General features: G+C 43.1%; 1 protein-coding gene across 21 annotated transcripts in view; it reads right to left on the reverse strand.

Moving 5' to 3' along the window:
• Nucleotides 1-22359, reverse strand: part of ABLIM1 (actin binding LIM protein 1) — a 293183-nt gene that overhangs the window by 118830 nt on the left and 151994 nt on the right. For 16 of the 21 annotated variants that reach the window (XM_035029703.1, XM_035029547.1, XM_035029693.1 and 13 more), the window contains exons 3-4: nucleotides 6426-6609; nucleotides 2180-2289 (exon numbers count right to left, since the gene is read on the reverse strand). In XM_035029703.1, the coding sequence (XP_034885594.1) occupies nucleotides 2180-2289; nucleotides 6426-6609 (294 nt within the window). Of the gene's footprint in view, nucleotides 1-2179; nucleotides 2290-4992; nucleotides 5663-6425; nucleotides 6610-6692; nucleotides 7776-13797; nucleotides 13972-16393; nucleotides 17163-22359 lie in introns of those variants that run through there. The other 5 variants (XM_035029664.1, XM_035029679.1, XM_035029672.1 and 2 more) reach the window with 5 other exon arrangements.

Consider the following 22359-nt stretch of genomic DNA (forward strand, 5'->3'; position numbering starts at 1 on the left):
GTGAGAATTCACACAAAACAGTGTCTGCTGTTTTGTTTGTTTCTTAAATCAAACAATGAAGAGTATGAGATGAAACAAAAGAGAGCCCAAAACCAGGACTCCAAAGACTTGCCTGTAATCCTGCCTTATTAACGGACAGCTTCTGTGACCTTGAGTATGCCCGTGGGCCCTAAATTCCTCACCTATCAAGAAAGTTATGGCGTGCTGGGCTGGCTCTGTCGGCAGAGCATGTGACTCTTGATCTCAGGGTCGTGAGTTCAAGCCCCACGTTGGGAGGGGGAGGAACTTAAGTAACTTTTAACTTTTAAGTAAACTTTTTTAAGTTTACTTAAAAAAACAAAGCGGGGTTGGGGGTGCCTGGGTGGCTCAGTCGTTAAGCATCTGCCTTCAGCTCAAGTCACGATCCCAGGTTCCTGGAATCGAGCCCCGCATGAGGCTCCCTGCTCGGCGGGGAGCCTGCTTCTCCCTCTCCCACTGCTTGTGTTCCCTCTCTCGCTGTGTCTCTCTCTGTCAAATAAATAAAATCTTAAAAAAAAACAAAACGACAGTTGGACTAAAGGACTCTACAGAATTTGAGGACATAGCCATTTCTATTATAGGCCTCTGGACATGATCCCCTATTAGCAGCTATCCTTCTTTCCTGGGATTCACAAAATCCTCTTTTTCTTAACTAGATTGAAAAACTCCTCCAAAGTTTTTGGTAATGTACTTCCGAAGTAGGCCCTCCCACACAGTGGGGTGACTATTCCCACCCCAGCTCACCTCCCAAGTGACCTGCTTGGGGCAGGGTAGGTAAGAAGGGTGAAGCACTGGAAACCCTCCTAGGGGTCTAGGACTGGGCCTTACGTTGTAGCTCTTGCCCTGTTCAGGCTGCTAGCATTTATCAGCAGGGCATATAAATTCACATGCTAAGGATCTGGTCGTGTTGAATAAGAGGCACTAATACATCTATTTTATTCTTTCCTCCCAAAGGTCAAATCCAATTTCTATGCAAATGCTTTGGTCAGAACATTCTTTTTGAACAAAGGTATAAGGATTCTTCTTCTTTAACAAAAAGATTTGGAATCACTGTGATGGCTTGCACAGAATTCCTCCAGAGCAGAAGTGGCTTATGTCATTCTTATGTACTGAGAGACTGGAGGAGCTTAATGGAATTTGTTGCAGATCTCCCAAAGATTGGCAAAATCCACAGAAACCAAGGCAAACCTCTGGTCTACTTCCTAATGCCCCCAGGGCGGAAACGGAAGTAGAGCGTCATTGTTTGGTGCCAGAGATCAGAATACATCTCACTTAAAAGGTAACTGACTTACCCAATGTTATTTACTAGGAGAAACAGTGCAGCTGACACTATGAGGGAAGTTAGCAGGGGGAAGGTTTGGGAGCAAGTTAGTTTTCTCTGGATTCCTACAGGTCACACAAGACCTCCCCATAAAGAATGACAAATCCCCTGGCATATATATATCTTGTTCCCACACTTCAGATTCTCCTTAAGTGTCACCTTTTGAGAGAGGTCTCCCTTGATTGCCCCCTATAAATGCAGTCCCTTTACCCTGCATTTTCTTCCTACTTTAATTTAAATATTAGATATTGTGGTGTCTGCATTTATGGTCTGCCTGTTCCTGCTAGAAAGTAAGCTTCCTGGGGATGCTGAGTTTTTGTTCACGCCTGGATCTCGAGTAGGAACAACGTCACACATTGTAGGTGCTCAGCAAACTATCTGTTCAATAAATAAGTGTCAGAAACCCTCCAAGTGAATAAATATTTAAGGATAACAGATATAAAGAAGGGTGAGTATAAATCACCGCACTTGCCCTAGGCACAGTGGGGACAGCTTTTTTAATAGACAGAGCTATCAATCCCTTCACCACCAAATGTCTGCACATCTCAACCACCATGATGAGGAAATGGGCATTTCTCACAGAAAGTTTTATCATTCTTTTTCCTTCATTTACTCTCAAAATGCACAGTTTGATGTCCAATCCTATTTACGCCTTTTTGACAGCAGGGAGATGCTTCTCACTGCACGGGTTTTAGCGAAGGCTTCAGGCTTTACAATCGCAAACGCCTTAGATGCGACTATGCTCAGCATTAGCTAACAGCTTCACAGGAAGGAAGGCACTTGCCTAAGCGACCTTTGAGCTACGAGGAACTCATGTCAACGGGTGGCTGGGGCACTTACTGCTGGAGCAGGCGGCTTCTTTAGGGCTGGACGACATCGGCTGTGAGCACAGTTGGCAAAGGCAGTCTCTCCCATTGAACGTGACTCGGTCTCCGGGTGGAAACGGGCGCCTGGAGACAGAAAGACATTGCCCTCAAGGTTATTCCAGCAATTTAATTTCTTTTCCTTACTCCTTCTGCTCGCTGCCCCCGGGTGCCAATCCATTTCTTTGAGGAGCACTAGCCAGAATGCCTGAAATGCAGTCTTATTAACCAAGCCAGCCAGCTGGATATAGTCCAAACAAATAAACATGCCTCATTTTGAGAAGGGAGAACGCACTGCTTCTACCAGCAACCAGACAGTAAAATGGAATGATTGACCTCTACTCATTAGTGGAGGGACTGTTCCAACAAGTCACTTAGCCAGGTACACACAGGAAAATTTTCCATTTTCCAAATGGAAAACCCTTCAAGAAGAAATATTTTAAATGCCATAAATTCCTATTCAAGCTTAAGGCCCCTCCCCAGGAGAACTGGTTACAGGTCAAGCATTAACTCCTTAACTTCCCTAGACCTGCGTGGTATTTGTGCACCTAATGAGACTTTGTTCTGGACATCTGAGTGGGTGAACGGGGTGTTTCAGGGCTGGAGACCCAATCCCTGGTGGAGAAATACAACGGTGCTGTAAATACCTATTTAAAAACGATTAGCTTCTAAAAACTTAAAAAAAACAAAACAAAACAAAACACAAAACTATTAGCTTCTTTTCAGAGAGATCATTTCCTTTTGCGTCATTCGTCAACAACAGTTTGCAAAAATATTGCCTCTGCATGTGTGTTACTCGTTTCTTCTCTGGCCAGTTCCTGGTAGTTTTTCAAAAAGAAAAGTCATTAACAAAGACACATAGGACAATTTCCATGTCTGCTTACTTGTAATTGGCAATTGCCAATACTCTTCATTAACATGAGCTTTCAAATGTGTGATTCTGTCTGTTAGGAAATGAAAAACTCACAAGCAAAACATCCCCACACATCTGAGTCAGAAGCAATTACTTGAGAACAAACACTGGCTCTTTGACAGGAGTTTTACTTTCACAGCTGCTAACCCTCCTTTAAGTGGCCCTTCCGCTGCCTAACGGTTGGCAATTAACCATAACACACACATAGGTAGTAAATTTGGACTTAAAACAACTCCACAGATGTGCTTTGTGCTGGTCCTCAAGGAGAGTTACAGTCTCTTACTCTCCCCCGCCCCCTCCTTTTACAAATGCTGAGCTGAGACCCTCTCTTCTCCTCTCAGGGTGCTGGTGCTTTGTTACTTTCCATTGTTCAGATAAGGCCCAGAGAGGTTAAGTGACCTGCCTGGACTGACCAGCTCAGGAGACTGGACCCCAGGCAGGTGCAGGTGGCATCCACCAATACAGGACTTCTCTATCTTTAACAATAAAAAATCATGCTCTGGTGGATGCCAGTGGGCCTATTGCTTCCTCCATGAAACCTGAATGAGGCCCCAGTCTGCTCTGTGAGGGGACATCAGGAATTAGGGGGCCAGAAGCACAAGCACGAGCTTTTTGCCTCTGATCGGGGCCAGGACTAGGTTGAGGCCAGTGAGGCACCTGGGGCACCTGGGGCCCAGCATTTAAGGAGGCCCTAACTCTCAGGTGTAGACCCTGCAATGCATGCTAGCCTCCTCTCTTGCCTCTGAGCCAAGTTTGTATGTTTAGACTTGAATCCCACCTGGATCCACTAGGGGATAAACCAGAGTCCAGTTCTTAACATGGGGCCAGGTCTTTCGAACTTCGGCTTGTGTGATTTTATAAATGACCCTCTTCAGTTCTTTCCCCCTTCAGCCCACTGTGTCCTCTGCCCACATGGCTTCACTTCCTTCTGCCATTTGTGTGAATGTGTGTAATCAAGAGAACTGGATTTGGAGTCAGGAAACCTGAGTTCAAATCTTAGCCTTGCAGCGTTAGTCTGGGGAAAGTCCCTTAAACTCTGAGACCCAGAGTCACTCATAATTAGGGACACTAATTCCTGGCTGACTTCACGGAATTGCTAAGAGGGTTAACGTAGATTCGACATGAATGCAGCTCGTCAGCCATAAAGGAGGCCTCCACTTCAGGTAGAATATCATCATCTTCAGCAGCAGCTGTGAGTGAGTACAACAACAGTGAGTACCTCTTCGCTGGCCCAAACGTCGGGAGAGAGGACTATCACTAATAGACGTTTATTCATCATCACCGATTTTAAAACAATGATCTCTCAAAGCCAGAATCAGGAGGGCTCGTAAGAGTTTATCTGAGCCAGGGCCTTCCAACCTGGCTGAGGAGCCCCATACTTGGGAGCCCTCTAGAAACTACTAGAGCAGCAGGAGAGTTTGGGGGAAAATGCTAGAAACAGACATTTGTAAAGAGACCTTCCCCAGGGGAGGAGTCCACTGCTCATCCTTGTTTGGGGAATCACTGGGATCTAGTCCACAGCCTCCTATCTTACGGATGAAGCAACTGCCGTGGAAAAACTTAATTCACATAGTCCAGGAAGCAGGACTAGAACTTGGGACTCTCGAATGCCAGCCAAGGGCTTTTAAGCAGGCAGTGGGCCACAGCCTGCAAGGGGAGAGGTCAAGAGGAAACTTTACTTTGGATGAAATACAGAAAAATTTTCAGCTCAATAATCCAGCATTTTAAAATTAGGATTTAAAAAGATATATTTGAGAAATGGACTAATAACCATAAAATATTATTACAATAATTTTACCATGAATACTCCATCTAAATCTTATATGGTTCATCTGTGAGTATTACCTTGTTAGCTAATTAGATAAAATGAAGTTTACCTTTCTAGAGTTCACATCTCTCTGGTCTAGAAATACGAGATGCTGAAAAACAAAGCGAAACACCTCCTCTGAACCGTCATTTTTACAAAGCTACAGCAAAATGGAGCACACAGCCAGCAACTATACACCAAAAGCAATGGGACTGCCCGATTAGGGTGGATCAGTCAAGTAGCTGAGCCTTGTTGGTGACTCTCCTTGTTACGGCAAGCAAAGCCATCTTAAGTTCTGTAATGTGTAGTCTGCGAAACACAGCAACGATGAAACCACCACCTTTCCCCACTCACACTTCACATGCTTTCCCCTTCTTCTCTCTGACTGATCATTTTAACCAAGCTGGTTTGTGCAGTTAAGATTTAACCTTGCTAGAGGACAGAAGCCTAGAGAGCAGAGGTGGGTCAACTGTTCCCCCCGAGAGTTCAGACTATAAGTATTTTTTTTTTAGACTTTGCGGATCATACGGTGTCTGTCATGACTGCTCAACTCTGCCACTGTAGCTCAAAAGAAGCCACAAGCAGCCATATGTGAACAAATGGGTGTGACTGTGTCCCAATAAAACTTTATTTACAAAGACAGGTATTGGGGCTAATTTGGGCCATGGGGCAGAGTTTGCCCAGCTCTGCTACAGAGTAAACGAGACTATTTTTTTTTTTTTAGATTTTATTTATTTATTTAACAGAGAGAGACACAGCGAGAGAGGGAATACAAGCAGGGGGAGAGGGAGAGGGAGAAGCAGGCCTCCAGCAGAGCAGGGAGCCCGATGCGGGGCTCGATCCCAGGACCCTGGGATCATGACCTGAGCTGAAGGCAGACGCTTAACGACTGAGCCACCCAGGTGCCCCTAAACAAGACTATTTTTAAACACACACATATGAACGTATACTTCCAAAGAAGCTTTATCCTTCCAAGAAGTTATGCCATTTCCTCCTAAGGTTTTCATTGCTCAAACTGTTTCAAGACCCAGAGCTGCTTTCACACTTGGTTTCAAGCCACATAAAATCAGTCGTATTATTTAGTAGAGGACCTCGTGTGTAAAGTTTCCCAACTAGGGGCACCTGGGTGGCTCAGTCGTTGGGCGTCTGCCTTTGGCTCAGGTCATGATCTCAGGGTCCTGGGATCGAGCCCCGCATCGGGCTCCCTGCTCTGCGGGGAAGCCTGCTTCTCCCTCTCCCACTCCCCCTGCTTGTGTTCCCTCTCTCGCTGTGTCTCTCCCTGTCAAATAAATAAATAAAAAATCTTTAAAAAAAAAAAAAAGTTTCCCAACTAAATTACTTTTTGACTAAGACTGATAAAACAATAGGAACATTTTTTTAAAAATCTAAGGGCGCATCAGAAAAAGAATATTTCAAGACAGTGCAACTCAAGACAAAAGGTGTACATCCCAGGCTTCAAGAGCAGAACCCAGCACTTCTCTGTTGGGGGAAGGCACCACTTACTTGCAGATGGTGCAGGCAAAGCAGTTGGGATGATAAGTCTTGCCCAGGGCAGTCACCACCTCTCCTTCCACGAACTCCCCACAGCCGTGGCAGCGTGTCCCGTACATCCTCTGGTAGTCCAGGGTGCAGAGATACTCCCCGTTCTTTATGAAGAAGCCCCCTTGTGCCAGGTCACAGCCACACACTATGGAAAGACAAGTTCGCCTTTGGTCAACATCTGCTAAGCTGCTGGGCAGCGCTGCCTTCCCCTGCATGCTGGGAACTTACTCCATGATCTCAGTGGCTTGGGGTGAGGGGAGGGGACTGGTACAAAGAGCTATTTATTGTTGGGCTCTGAGTTCTCTCTTGCCTCCCTCCCCTTCTGTTTCCCTCCTTTTGGGAGCGACACAATATCTCATACAAGGAAAATCCATTGGCTGGGGCTCAGTGACTTTTGTGGTATGTCTAAGATTCAGAGATAATCAGTCTCTGATGGAAAGATGCCCTTGGTATGTGCTGTCTCGGTTATGAACAAAGGTATCCCTGGCAGTGTGATTTAGGAAAGGTATCCACTGCTTGCCCACACAACTACTTGGTTTGGGCCGAGACTATTACTGAGCTGAGTAATAAATTCCCACTATACCGAAAGCAGGAGCTGAAATGCCCAATGTCCATTTTTTCCCCACTCTGGAAACACTCTCCCATAACTATGAAAAATTCAGACGTTTAATTTTCTCTGTGGGCAGCAAATAGGACAAGCCAATTATTTATATATTATAGGAAGAGATAAAAATGAACAGACAAAAGAGGAAAGAAAAGGGAACGTGTCCAAGAGAAAACTGTCATTCGGGACCTCAGTACCTGCAAAAGGGAATGCCTTGCTGCGTCTGGATTTTGGTGTCTCTTTCGAAACTGTGCAGCTGTGGATTATGGAGATAGTGCAAAGGTCCCAGCGTGTCAGGGGCTTGGGTGTGGCCTACATGTTCAGACAAGACCAGAGGAGGGCACAACTTGTCCAAAACTAAAGCCTAAGGCAGACCCTGAGAATAACGTGTTTCCACTGCCAAAGGACTGGGAAGCAGCAGACATAGCTGGGAACTTCCAGTCTTGCCCTCCCGATGCCCAGGCTTGGGTGACTCCTATACACCTAAGGGCCTTAGGCAAAGAATCCCAGATTCTTCCTGATTCTTCCTGATTCTTCCTGCAAACAGCTGGACTAGGCACCCAGTGGGCCGGGGGAAGATGAGCTCCACCACTAACTTGCTTTCCTAAGAATCCTACTGGAACACCTCCAGTGTTCCCCTAATTAGTTCCCGTGACTCATCGGTGCCTCTGGATGATCTGGTGCCGGGCACAGTAAGGTACTGACTGAATACTTGGACAACTCTCCCACCCACTGTTGGCAGTGTTCCCTATTGCAAGCCATTAGAGATATCCAAGGTGACACCGAACCTACAAACAAGCCTTCCACTGTGGATTCATCAGCCTTTGTTTACATCAACACTCCACAGCTATGACCTCCTTCTTTGCAATTTATAATCAAGTAACCCAAGATGATGGCCTGAGTCCATCACGCCTGAAAATGACCACCCTATAAATACGACTCTGATCACATTACCTGGAAAACAGCTCGTCCATCACCTGCTGCCTCCTCTAACCTGCCAGCGCCCCCACCGTGCACACACCTGCCTCTTCCTTAACAAATGGGTCCTGCAGGTGGGGGACGTCAGGTATGGACTGACTGCACTCGGACTGCAAATTCCTTCAACAGCAACAAACACAACCCTGGTGGTGATGGGAGTCACAGAATACCCAGAGAACATATCTTATTTCCCCACAAGATGACAAAGCACTTTATGGTGAGAGTCCTCATCTTTACTTCTTTGGATTCTTCTTCTTCTGGTATCTAGGGTATGACTAAGAACACAGTGTGTGAATTAAGTTGAATCCAGCGTCAAACTTGGCAGGCTCCCCGGGATGTCACTCCTCAATGACATCAGCAGTTTTGATGACTCTGTTGCTTTTCCAAACATGGGTATTTCTTAAGGCCATGAGAAGGGACAAAATCATGCATTTGGATTACAATTGCCTTTATTGCCCCCTCCAATCAATGGGTATGTTTAAAAGTTCACAGATCCTTTATAAAAAGATCTGGTGGCAACAGGGTCATTTTTAAGCTAATGTAGATTGTGGAGACAGCAGCAGCGCTCACTGTAATGTTTTAGAGATTCCCTGTTATTCGCTGCTTCCGCGGGTACCTCTGGGCGGACGTTCTGCTTCACACAGGATTGTGACACTGACGTATCCTCTCCTTTAAGTCCTGGTTTATATAAACCAAATATAGTCTTAAAAAATGACCTTGTAACTCCTGTTGAGAGTTGTCAGACTACAATTGAACTCTGCTCCTCTGAGATTTCATTTGGCCTAGTCCATAAGTTCAAAGCAGGGGCCCAAATTGGCTTATCCAATTGTACCATTGTTTTTGGTGGTTTATACACAAGGAAATCCCCGTTTGAAGAACGTCTCAGACGCAGAGCTCATTAAAGGTCTTTACTCACCATTCCTCCTCCTTCTCGAATCACAGTGTCTCAGTCTCCCTAGCCAGACTCTTAAACACAGGTAACTGCCATGAACGCTACCTCCTTCCTCTAGAATAAGGCTGCCCTAGGAACAGATCTCTCCTACTCCCATAGCTTCAACTATGACTTTGTCTATGATCAACTATGATCAATGTCTCTATCTGTGACGTCTTCCCCAAGCCTTAGATCCTTATTTTTCGCTGCCCAGTGGGCACAGACAGCAGGCCTATCTTAAGCCTGGCATTTTATTTTTTTTATTTTTTATTTTTTTAGAGAGAGAGAGAGAGGGAGCGTACATGTGTCGGGGAAGGGGCAGAGAGAGAGGGAGAGAGAGAATCTCAAGCAGATTCCACGCTCAGCACAGAGCCCAACAAGGGGCTTGATCTTGTGACTGTGAGATCATGACCTGACCCAAAACCAAAAATCAATTGCCTACCAATGAGCCCCCCAGGTCCCCCAAGCCTGGCATTTTAGAAACAAACATTATCCTCTTGCTTCTGTGCCATCCCTCTATAACCTTGTTCTTCTTCAACTCCCTCTTTCAGTAACACGCCAGCACTATTCATTCTCTGCTCTTGCTCCAAAATTTTCAACTCGCCCCTAAATCCAATCCATTTTCCCAACAAAACATTCCTTTGAACAATTCCGTCCTCTGCCTTCTTGTTGTCACCACTGAGATCCTGGCCTTCAGCTTCACTGTCCTGTATTACAACATTTTTATACCAATAGTGTTTATCCTGGCAAACAAAACAAAACACAACTGGAGACAACTGAATTTCCATCAGTAGAACAACAGTTGAATAAATTATGGCACAACCAGTCTATGGAGCTGGTGTTAAAGAGAATGGATTAGATCAAGATCTATAACCCAGAGGCCCGTCCTTGATATATCCTTAAGTGAAAAGAACAAATGTCACAGAGTAAAGAATTTTAATAACCTCCTTTTTAAAAGAAGGTCCACGTATGTTTTTATGAATAAGGAAAAGTTAACACAAACATAGGATTACTAAGTTAGTAATGAGGATGGAGGATGAGGATGAAGAATTGTTAAGTCTTTCTTCATATACCTATGTGGTCAGCTCATTTAACTGTTTAAACTTGTGGTAAAATACACATAACATAAAACTTGCCATCTTAATCATTTTTCAATGTACGGTTCAGTGGTATTAAGTATTTGCATTGTGTGCAACCAGCACCACCATCCACCCACAGAACACTTTTCATCTTAAAAAACTGAAACTCGGGCGCCTGGGTGGCTCAGTCGTTAAGCGTCTGCCTTCGGCTCAGGTCATGATCCCAGGATCCTGGGATCGAGCCCCACATCGGGCTCCCTGCTCAGTGGGAAGCCTGCTTCTCCCTCCCCCACTCCCCCTGCTTATGTTCCCTCTCTCACTGTGTCTCTCTCTGTCAAATTAATAAATAAAATCTTTGAAGAAAAAAATAAAAAAACAAAACAAAACAAAACAAAAAACAACTGAAATTCTGTCCCCATTCAACACTAACTCCCCATTCTCCCTCCCTCAGTCCCTGGCAAGGACCATTCTACTTCTATCTCTACAAATCCGACTACTCCAGGAACCTCATGTAAGTGGAAGGTCACTCAGATAATAAGAAGTTAAGAAAAATTAACCCAAACTTGTAAACAAGGTAAGGGAAAGGAGCATGTTCTTCCAATGTCCTACTGAGCATTAACAGCTCACACAAGGATTATTTCATTACTCAGGGCACTGGCTTTGTGTTTGACAAGCTCTTTACGATGGATTAAAGGTCCAGCCTATAAAGTTAAGGGTAACTTATAGATTTTTGTCCAGTGGAGATGTAAATGATTTCTGTCAGGTTTTGTTGTCCCACTGGACTGCTAATCAGTTTACACCTAACCCTGACATCTTATCCTGACATTCCTTCTTGAATGCGTTTATAACCTGTTCCTTTCGTTCTCCTTTGAACCAGCTTTGCCATCCTGCTGGCTCCCTCATTAATTTATTAAATCAATCTTTGCTACATGTTCATTCTATATTTGTGTGTCATATATTTAACCTTTGAAAATTACACTTTGACAAAGGGGTTACTCTCTTTAACCAAAAATATCTAAAGGTTTAAGGAACCTTTGGTCGGTTTCATATTAACAGCTTAGCAAATACTTCTAACTGGTGGCACAAAGCAAAACTTTCACATCTAAATGATCACAAAATCTCCATGAGTGAGGTCAAACTTCAGTAGGGTATATTTAGATATTTAACTTCGGGTGCTCCATTTGTCTCTGCTCTAGTTGATAGTTAACGTATGCCCAGGAAAAAGCACAGACTCCTTTCCTTAAAAAAGGAGAGAGAGCTGCCATTGGAAGAGATTAATTGCTTTCTTCTCAATGATCAATTCTTGAAAACATGCCCCACTCAAGGCCCCACTGAATCTTGCCTGCTTTGCCGTCACTGAGGCATGGCATCAGCCATACGCCTTATTGATGGTATGCTCTTGAACTCATTGTCTGCAAACCACTGAAAACCATGATCTGGGTAAGTAAGAACATGTATGTCCCAGCAGTGTTATATAAAAGCTGTGAAATTAGAAACAGACAGGTCTTAAAATCTTAAATCTTAAAAAAAAAAAAAAAAATTAACAGGAGCTGCCTGGGTTGTAAACAGCATGGAGTAGGAGGGGAACAAAGTACAGAGGTGTCAAACAAGGGTGAAAACAGCACAGTATTTTAGCAGCACGAACAGGGATGGGGTGTCAACTATTTCTCCAACTTTCTGAAAACAGCGGATAACATTTTATGTTACAGCAAGTTCATTTCAGTGATTGGTTCACGTTGCCAAACACTGAGCAGAATAGGTAATACTTAAAACTCTGCCCAGAGATGGGCTTGGGGCTAAAATGCAAACGATGTTTTCTTCTTTTCTATCAGAATTGAACATCTCTGCGGGGGTTACTGCTCATGTGGGTGTTTTAATCAATTCCTGCCAGCAAGAGAGGGAGGGACGCTAAGCAAATGTGATCAATGTTTTCAATTTGGTTTTGAATAACACGAGAACTTTAATTGGGGGCCAGGAGCCTCAGTGGGGGGGGTCCTTCCTTCTCTTTTTTGGGGCAGGCACGGGGTTTTGTCTCTGGCACTCAGCCAGCTGGTCAACCCATCACAGGCTATGGGGAGCCCTTCTGAACTCACACCGTGAGGTGGAGGCTTGGCTGGGACCTGGGCTGTACCTGCTCAGTTCTGGTGATGAGGGCCATATGCTCCAAGTACTACTTTACCCTTAGCTCAAAACCCTACTCTACCCTGCCTGGGGCCAGCAACTCCCCTACCCCCTCCTAGGCACCAAGCACTAGAGCTGGGGGTGGGATGGACGCAGGGTACGGAGCTCCCAAGCACTTCCTGGTGGATTAGTAGTGTGAATACCAAATACGTCCTATTCTCTGCCTCCATCCTCTATCCAACTACATTTTGTTTTTTTATTTTTATTTTTTAAGATTTTATTTATTTATTTGACAGAGAGAGACTCAGCGAGAGAGGGAACACAAGCAGGGGGAGTGGGAGAAGGAGAAGCAGGCTTCCTGCGGAGCAGGGAGCCCGATGCGGGGCTCGATCCCAGGACCCTGGGATCATGACCTGAGCCGAAGGCAGACGCCCAACGACTGAGCCACCCAGATGCTCCTCCAACTACATTTAAAAAAAAATCTTATTTCGGGCGCCTGGGTGGCTCAGTTGGTTAAGCAATTGTCTTTGGCTCAAGTCATGATCCTGGAGTCCCTGGATCGAGTCCCGCATCGGGCTTCCTGCTCGGCAGGGAGTCTGCTTTGTCCTCTGACCCTATCCCCTCTCAGGTGTTCTCTCTCTCTCATTCTCTCTCTCTCAAATAAATAAATAAAATCTTAAAAAAAAAAATCTTACTTCATCAAAGCTGTTATTCTATTCATTTCCTCAAATCGTTTCTTCATAGAAAATATAAAGGTCGACTTTGACATAGGGCCTTCCTAAACCACAAAAGTTCCATTACAGTGTGGGGGTCTCATTGAATCTGCTTTTGCTCTGAAACCGAGAGCAATGTGTTTGAAAGTATACACTGAAGCTGAAAAGTACCATCTGCTGTAGCCCAGAGCTCAAAATAGCAGAGCAGAGACTCAAACAATAATGTGAGGGGGCAGATTCTCACCAGAAATAACTATTTGCTAATGCATCATCCTGGAAGCAAATACTAAGCTTCAAAAACATATTTAAATAGTTTTTCACATTCACTTCTACATGCTCATCAAAATCAATGATGATTTCTGTGAAAGAAGACAGTTAGAGGTCCATCCAGATGGCAGAATGTACCCCCAGTGGAAGGCACCTGAGGGGCTTGTATTGAATTCAGAGTTTGAATTTATAACAATAGGTCAAGAGCTTTAGATGGAAAGGAATCACTTTGGAATCTTTTTTATTAATAAAAATCTTTGACCATATAGTAAGTTTGTTTAACACTCGTCAAATTCCATGTGCAAACAATATTAACTATAACAAGCTCAAATAGCAAAGGTATTACTGAGAATAATATTTCTCACTCAACATCTACCAAACGTTCATCTCAGTCTCTGCACCAGTGCTTTACTCCCAACTGAGCCCCCCACGGCCCTGCAGGATGGACACCTCCGCTCACCTCCCGCCAACCCCGCCCTGCTTCCCTGGTCCCACTTAGGCCCGACCCCTGATGAAGCTACAGTCTCCTCAGTCCCCTACAGCTCTACTTCTTTAGGGCTAAGAACAATTATTGACATTTGATCCCTATTTAGTATATGTTGTCCTCGACCTTATACCACCATTGTGATTTTCTCCTTACCTCAATTGTAAGCTTACTGAAGGCAAAGATCACCTTTCATGCTATTTCATGTCTCCCACAATATTTAGAGAGATGGCAAATTCTTGTCCCTTTCCTTCTATTTCATACTGCTGGTGTCCAGACAGTGTAGGCAGAGCCAAGTGCCTTTGGCAAGCATAAAGAAAGAGCATTTCAGCATGACCTTGAGCCTGTAACCCTCCCTCCTTCTGAAAGCACCTAATTGGCATCAAGATAGTGGTGGCAAGTAGTAACTCCACCCTCCCCCAATCTCTCAAGTCTTTTAAGACTCTGAACTTTATGAAAATAGAGCTACCATATGATCCAGCAATTGCACTACTGGGTATTTACCCCAAAGATACAAAAGTAGGGATCCGAAAGGGTACGTGCACCCCGATGTTTATAGCAGCAATGTCCACAATCGCCAAACTGTGGAAAGAGCCAAGATGTCCATTGACAGATGAATGGATAAAGAAGATGTGGTATATATACACAATGGAATATTATGCAGCCATCAAAAGGAATGAGATCTTGCCATTTGCAACGACATGGATGGAACTGGAGGGTTATTATGTTGAGCGAAATAAGTCAAACAGAGAAAGATATGTATCATATGACCTCACTGATATGAGGAATTCTTAATCGCAGGAAACAAACTGAGGGTTGCTGGAGTGGGGGGTGGGGTGGGAGGGATGGGGTGGCTGGGTGAGAGACATTGGGGAGGGTATGTGCTATGGTGAGCGCTGTGAATTGTGTAAGACTGTTGAATCTCAGATCTGTACCTCTGAAACAAATAATGCAATATATGTTAAGAAAAAAAAAAAAGAAGAAGGTAGCAGGAGGGGAAGAATGAAGCGGGGGAAATCAGAGGGGTAGACGAACCACGAGAGATGATGGACTCTGAAAAACAAACTGAGGGTTCTAGAGGGGAGGGGGGTGGGAGGATGGGTTAGCCTGGTGGTGGGTATTGAGGAGGGTACATTCTGCATGGAGCACTGGGTGTTATGCACAAACAATGAATCATGGAACACTACATCTAAAACTAATGATGTAATGTATGGGGATTAACATAAGAATAAAAAAAAGACTCTGAACTTTATTAGCAATTGAAATTAATTGCAACTCAACAACTCTGGAGACCATTCCCATGCACAAGTGCTATATACGGGGTCAGACTATGCTGCACTTTGTATTTAGCAGTACCAAGAAGGACCCAAGTACAGAGAATAAGGCTGTGGTTGGTTAAGAACTCCATCATCTTAGGTGCAAGAGAAGGAACCAGAATGGGTTCACAGGGTAGCAACAGGAATAATTAAGGGGCTGAGAGAGAACACTTAAGGAAAAAAAATAGTAGATGAGATTGGGATTAGACCAAAGAAAAAGAGGTCAAGGTAATAATGGTCTTTAAGTGTACAGTGAGTCATTTTAAGGAAATCGATAATCAGCTCTTTTCCAGCTAAGGAGGACAAAGTGGAGAAAAGTTTGTTTTATACGTACCAAGAGATGTAGGTTAGATAAGCTCACAGCCATACCCACAGAGGTGATTATAGCCGTAGTACAGCCAAAGGAGGCTGTATGTTATCTATGGTTTGGATATTTATGATAGAATAAATGGCCTTTCTATCCAGGATAGCAAGCACACTTATTCTTTGGATATGGACAATGTGATAATATTACTTTCTTGATCTTTTTTTCTAAGTCAAATCACAGGATTACATTGCAACAAAAAGAAAATCGAATTCATAATTTTACCATATTCTAAAGTTTTACTTTGGAAATGGGATATAAAAATAAAGACTTAGTTCTTATAGCATATAAATTAGAGAATACAATTTTACTTTTATTATTTTTTATTTTTATTTTTTAAGATTTTATTTATTTATTTGAGAGAGAGTGCGGGTGAGAGAGCAGGAGTGGCGGGGAGAGGGAGAAGCAGACTCCCCGCTGAACAGGGAGTCCAACGTGGGGCTCGATCCCAGGATTCTGGGATCATGATCTGAGCCAAAGGCAGAGGCTTAATTGACTGAGCCACCCAGGTGCCCCTACAATTTTACTTTTAAAAAACTGAAAACAGTTAGCAGCAATGTCCACAATAGCCAAAATATGGAAAGAGCCTAGATGTCCATCAATAGATGAATGGATAAAGAAGATGTGGTATGTATACACAATGTACTATTACTCGGCCACCAAAAGAATGAAATCTTGCCATTTGCAGTGACGTGGATGGAACTAGAGGGTATTATGCTAAGTGAAATAAGTCAGAGAAAAAAATAAATACCATATGATTTCACTATCTGTGGAATTTAAGAAACAAAGCAGATGAACAGAGGAGAAGAGAAGGAAAAATAAGATGAAAATTGAGAGGAAGGTAAACCATAAGAGATGTTGAACTCTAGGAAACAAACTGAGGGTTGCAGGAGGGAAGGGGGTTTGGGGGAAGGGATAATTGGGTGATGGGCGTTAAGGAGGGCATGTGATGTGATGAGCAGTGGGTGTTAGACGCAACTGATGAATCACTAAATTCTACTTCTGAAACAAATAAAAAAAAATTTTAAAAAACCTAAATACAGAAAATCCTTAATCTGTATATCCAACTCACCACCTTACAATTTTCATCCATCTTACTCCATACAATCCTTGCATTTTATAAATGCAAATGTTCTACATGGAATGATCCTGACCTGGTAAACATCCTCCAGACCCTAAGATAGCAAATACAGAAGACGCTGTTAGAGATAGGATGTTTATCCCAAGCCCCTTTACAAAACTCAGTCTTTGAAGAGTAATTCTTGAAAAACATACTGTAATTCATTGACATTAGTAAAAATTATACCCTGAATTTTCTAATGGTTTTACATACACTCCTTAAAAATAAGTTTGATGTTCATGGGTTCTCTTGATGATTGAACATTATAGAGGACAAGGGTTTTTTTCAAAGCCATCAAAGGTGACATTTTCCATACCCTCTAACACATCACCGAGACCGACATCGCTAAATAGCAACAGTCTCTATTAAAACATAATTCAATATAACGATCTCTGCCAATGCTATCTTGAGGGAAGAGTTTAGGTGATTTTTAAAATTTTCCACAGATACCCAATGTTCAGAAGTCTTTTTAAAACTATGTGACTATAAATAACACATAACACTAATTCCATTTTTGAAAAGGAATAGCTACTATAATTAATGTTTAAAATGCCATCTTTCAAATGACAATGGGAACATCATGGTTCCATTCACTTTTGTAGGAAGTTGTTCGCCTGAACGAAGGCCAATGTCAAGTCTAGCCATACCCTTGTCTTCACCATCTGCTGCCTTGAACAATGCAGCCCCTACCCCTGACCACAACTAACACGCACCCCCTTTCCAGTCCTGGGAAGGTTATTGAGTTTTCTGGAGCATCCATGCTTTCTCATATGCTGCTTCCCCCGCCCTGGCAACATCCCCAGACCACTGAGCTCTAGGTGGCTTCTCAGCCTCTGACTCAGCACCCCTGGGCTCTGGACCATTGGCCAGCACTTGTCTGCTCCCAGCAATGGTTCCCCTAGAAAGTACAATGCTTGCCACCCGATCACAGGTTCTTCAGAACTAGGTCCCGTGTCATATATCCCTTCCAATCCTCCACAGACTGGCACAGTGAATGATAGATGATAGATGCTCTGTAAACATTTCACATGGTAAAGATTTGAAGGCCATCAAGCATTGATATTCCCAGGTTGATTTATGGAAAAATCAAGTGACTTTTAGGAAGAAAAGAATACAAATCTATTCTTTGGAACAATGGAGTCTATTTAGTTGACTTTTACTACTAGGAAGAATAAGTGGTGGTTGTATTTTAGCCTTTATTTGTTGCCTAAACTCTTTTTAGAGAGGTGGGGGCGGGAGGACCTTTCCTGACCACCTGCCCCTCTCCCCACCATAAACACACCAAGATCCTCCTGCTGCAAGCTCACATCTTTGTTCAGGCAGCTTTTTATTTTCCCTTTATTGCACTGATCACAGTTGGTAAGTCATAGTTGTATGATTATTTGAACATCTGATTAATGTGCTGTCTAGTCCATTCAGGCTGCTCTAGCAAAAACAAACAAACAAACAAACCCATAGACTAGGTGACTTATATACAGCAGTATGCAGGCTAGAAAGTCCAACGAAGTGGACACTGAGGTGAGGTCTGAGTGAGCCTGGGGCACTCCAAGGGTTCAGGGTCAGGAGATGAAAAGAACCAGCAGTATAATTGGTTCAATGTTTGCTTTGAAAATGCCTGCGGACAGTCTCAGCTTCCCATCCTCTACCGTATAAACACTCCCACAACTTTGTTGTAGAAATCATTTTCTTAGAAAACGTGTACGTCCTCCATCAAGTTGGGTAAACTTCAGCATACATTTTCTCAAGAAATAAGCTTTCAAGGACATGGACTAAGAGGTGTCAAGAACCGTGAAGAACCTGAGATTTTACTTGCAAGCTAACAAGTGAGCCTGCCCTAGTTTTACAGGTGCTGGCAGAAGACAGAAAGCCCTGGGTCAGAAGCGAAAGACTTTACTACTAACAGCAGGCGACCTGAGCTCCGTATTTGTTACTGGTTTTCCATGCCCCGTAAGTCCCCAGGGGCAAGAGAAGTACATGCACGTGTGATGAGTTTGTTTCACAGCTGAAGAACCCTGAGCTTGGGAAACCACACACTTTTATAATGAGCCACAAGCAAATCTGTCCAACTTTTGCTTCAGATGCAGGTGTTATTTCTAATATACTAGACAGCAAACAAACCTACCCTCTACTCCAGAGGGACACACTATCTTCCAAGGCTGTTGGCTCTACAAACTACCTTGAAAAGAAAATTCAGAACAAATGGCTACTAGCATCTCTGCCCACAAAAAGAGACCCATGGATAATTAGCTCCCAGTAAGAGAACTATTAAGCAGTACATTTTGGAGAATTTATGAGCCCTTGCTCTGTTCCAGCTTGCATTCAAAACTTCAACTATTTAAAAATCTAAATCGTGTTTATTTGACTGGGTAACACTTTAACATGGTACAAAATTCAAAAGGATTATCCTTTATAAACAAAAGATGGCATGAAAGTGGTTTCTCATTTGCCGAGAAGGGACCACATTTATAAAAAACTTCTTTTCCGGGCGCCTGGGTGGCTCAGTTGGTTAAGCGACTGCCTTCGGCTCAGGTCATGATCCTGGAGTCCCGGGATCGAGTCCCGCATCGGGCTCCCTGCTCGGCAGGGAGTCTGCTTCTCCCTCTGACCCTCCCCCCTCTCATGTGCTCGCTCTCTCTCATTCTCTCTCTCAAATAAATAAATAAAATCTTTAAAAAAAAAAAACAAAAAACAAAACTTCTTTTCCTTGTATTCTGGTTCATTCTGCCTTTTAATCAATTTCTGAATGACTAATATTCTCTAAATAGGTATTAAAAGCCCAAGCTCAGCTCTTAGGAGATCTAAGAAACCACTTCCATTTTACTGGAGTTTTATCAATTTATTTCTTGAGGCCCCAAATAACCCACATCCAGTCTGCCCATGCAAGCGCAAAGGAGAAAGCTCAGGGTCTAAACCAGTATAAAAAACTAAGCAACAGCAAGATCCTCACCAACAGCTCCCAGCACTCTCTCTTAACTCTTCTACCTGCCAGGCAGACACGCAGCTCTGTCATCAACGATAGAAAGCTTTCCTTACACTCCTCCGTTTCGGAAGATGATGTTACTGTCTAGTAACCATAGGAGGACATATATTATCTTAAGCACTTGTTAAATCTTGTTGACTAGCTATGCCATTAGGAACATTTACTAATATTCAAGTTCCAAAGAAATACACGGTTATTGTTCATTCATTCATTCATTCAGTCATTCACCTTATTGAATGCTGGGCATTGTTCTAGGCACTGGACATATAGTAGTGAACAAAACAGACAACAGAGGGTGAAGATAAATGAATAAAATGTTATAAATGTTATAAAATGGTAAATGTTAAGGAAAAAAAGATAAAGCAGGGATAAATGTGATATAGGGAGGAGTTAAAATCTTATACAGGATAGTCCAGGAAATGCTCACTGAAAACAAAATATTTGCCCAACAGCCCTTCTTGATCCTCTGTCTCTCTCTGGTCCCTGGTTTGTTCATTCTTTCGTTCGTTCATTCTATCTATCTATCTATCTATCTATGTTTTTTGGTCCCTGATCTTTTCTAAATGCTCTAGAACTTTTTGGCAGAAAAATGAATCTAGGGCATTATTTTGAAAATAAATGCTCAAGATAAATAATAAAAACTATAACAAACAATGTAATGTATCAATATGATGAGCCATATATATTACAATTAAATATTAAATAATCAATTATTAAATACATAGTTAATTAAATATTAACTGCATAATATTTAAAACGGATTTCTTATTCTCTCATTGAGCATTATTACAAGTATGATGAGGACAAGGTGATAATTAAAAAACTATCACATCCTTGGATCAATATCAGAACGAACAGAGAGGATTAAGGGAAAAACTCCTTACCTGGGATGATTGCTGCTAATTGGAAAAGATGAGAAACAAAGCTACTGAGTGCTCAAGACATAGCTCCATCCAGAACCCTGCAGTCATATTTTACTCCCATTGGGTTATTGCAAAGAATAACAGAAGCTTTTGGGATTTCCCTTTCTTTTAATTATAGAACCCAGTGTTAATTGAAACACTTTCCCACTTTCCTCATCTCATTAGCAGGTGGGTACGTTTCCCAAGGTTACAAATGGAAATTGGGTTCTACCTCCTTCAGATCCTTGGCATTCTTTATTACTCATTTCCTGCCTTTTGCCCTTTCCTAGGGCAATGTCACACACCATCATCTAGCTTCAGCTGCTATCTAGATGCCCAAACACTTTCAAACCCTTCTTCCTGGAACTCCTGGCTGGCTCAGCCGGTAAAGCATGTGACTTTTGACCTCAGGGTCCTGAGTTCAAGCCCCATGGTGGGGGTAGAGTTAATAAAAAAAAAAAAATTAAAAATCACCCTTCTTCCCAACACAGACCAGTATCTGTCTCTTGAGTGCTAAACCTTTTGGACTCTGAATATACCATGTGTCCTCAGCCTCGATGTATCCCAAGCTGAACTCTCCTCCTGGAACGACCCCGTGCAGTGCTCTTGTTCTTCCTTAGTGGGCGGCAACCATCTGTCCACACAGGCAGGCCAACTGGAAACCTGCATCCTCTTCATTCCTCACATACAGCCACTAAATCCTATCAACCTTAACTTTAAATGTCTCTTAGATCTGCCCCTGATTCTCTATCATACCTGCTGCTACCTTACATTATTTCTACCAGGACGATGCTTATATCTCCCCTAGGAGTCTCCCTGCCTCCAGTCAGCATCCTATAGATTTCTCCATCACAGTGCTTATTATCCAATATCATAAATGTTGCTTATTTATATGTCTCTCCAAATACCCTATGGGTCCTTTGAGGACAAACATGGTGTGCTGTCTCTTCCTATTATTAGCACTTAGCATAATATCCCACAAGGAGTATGTGTCCAATTAACATTTACTAATTGGGTAAATAACGCCTACACCATCAGATCCCAAGATGTCAGACATTTTAGGGAGATGGGTTCACCAACAAAATTCCTGCTCACCACCCCTGGATCCTGTGAACTCAGAGATTGATCACTGGTTTAAGTTTGTGCTCTGAACCCTAGGTTCCTCTGAAGCAACCCTTTCCTACCTTCATACATGTCTGGTTCTCATGGAAGATGTTCGCTGTCCTCTTTCTCCCTCTCCTTTCAAAACCCATTCCTAGTAAAAGAGTTCATCTCTGCTTTTTATTCCCGTAGGTGTTTGAATTTTAGGATGTTCTTTCTAATTATGGAAAGTAGCCTCTGGTCCCATTCAAGAACTATGAGGCTTTGGCAACAAGATGTATGAGTGCAGGAGGGTAGAGGGGAAGGCAGGGGAGAGAATTTGAGGGAGAAACGCTGTCTGGCCCTGAAATCAGAGTCAGAACCTGAATGTTCTTCCTCTGCACTTGGCCAGCTCTTATCCCAAAGCTCAGGCTTATTCTAGCAACTGCTCTCCACCCCAAATCCTTTCTCCCAGTATATTAGCTCACTATCTGGACATGATACCTCTGCTTTAGATGGGACAGGCAGAAAACAAAACTGTTGTTTTCAGACTGAGCTGCAGTCTGGGCCATGTGGGCTAAGAGGAAGACAGCATTCCTCAAGAAGACTTTTGTTTCCTCTGGGAAACCGTCCTAATGGATTCATAAAAAGTAGAGACTCTATGAAAATTTAGAGTCAGGACATTGAGGGAACAGGAAATTGAGGTCCAAGGGATGAAGGGGAGAAGAGTCTTTGTAGGGAGAGGAAGACGTACCAAGATGGTGGCAGGTGGAGTCTGAATACATATGAGAAATGGCCCTGGTCTGGACTTTCTGTTCACTTTTCCTGTAAACCTAAAACTGCACAAAAAATTAAAGCCTATTAATGAAAAGAAAGAAAGAAAGAAAGGAAGAAAGGAAGGAAGGAAGGAAGGAAGGAAGGAAGGAAGGAAGGAAGGAAGGAAGGAAGGAAGAAAG

The sequence above is a fragment of the Mirounga leonina genome, unplaced genomic scaffold, assembly GCF_011800145.1.
Source record: "Mirounga leonina isolate KUSES-001 unplaced genomic scaffold, KU_Mleo_1.0 Mir_114, whole genome shotgun sequence".
Taxonomy (NCBI): Eukaryota; Metazoa; Chordata; class Mammalia; order Carnivora; family Phocidae; genus Mirounga; species Mirounga leonina.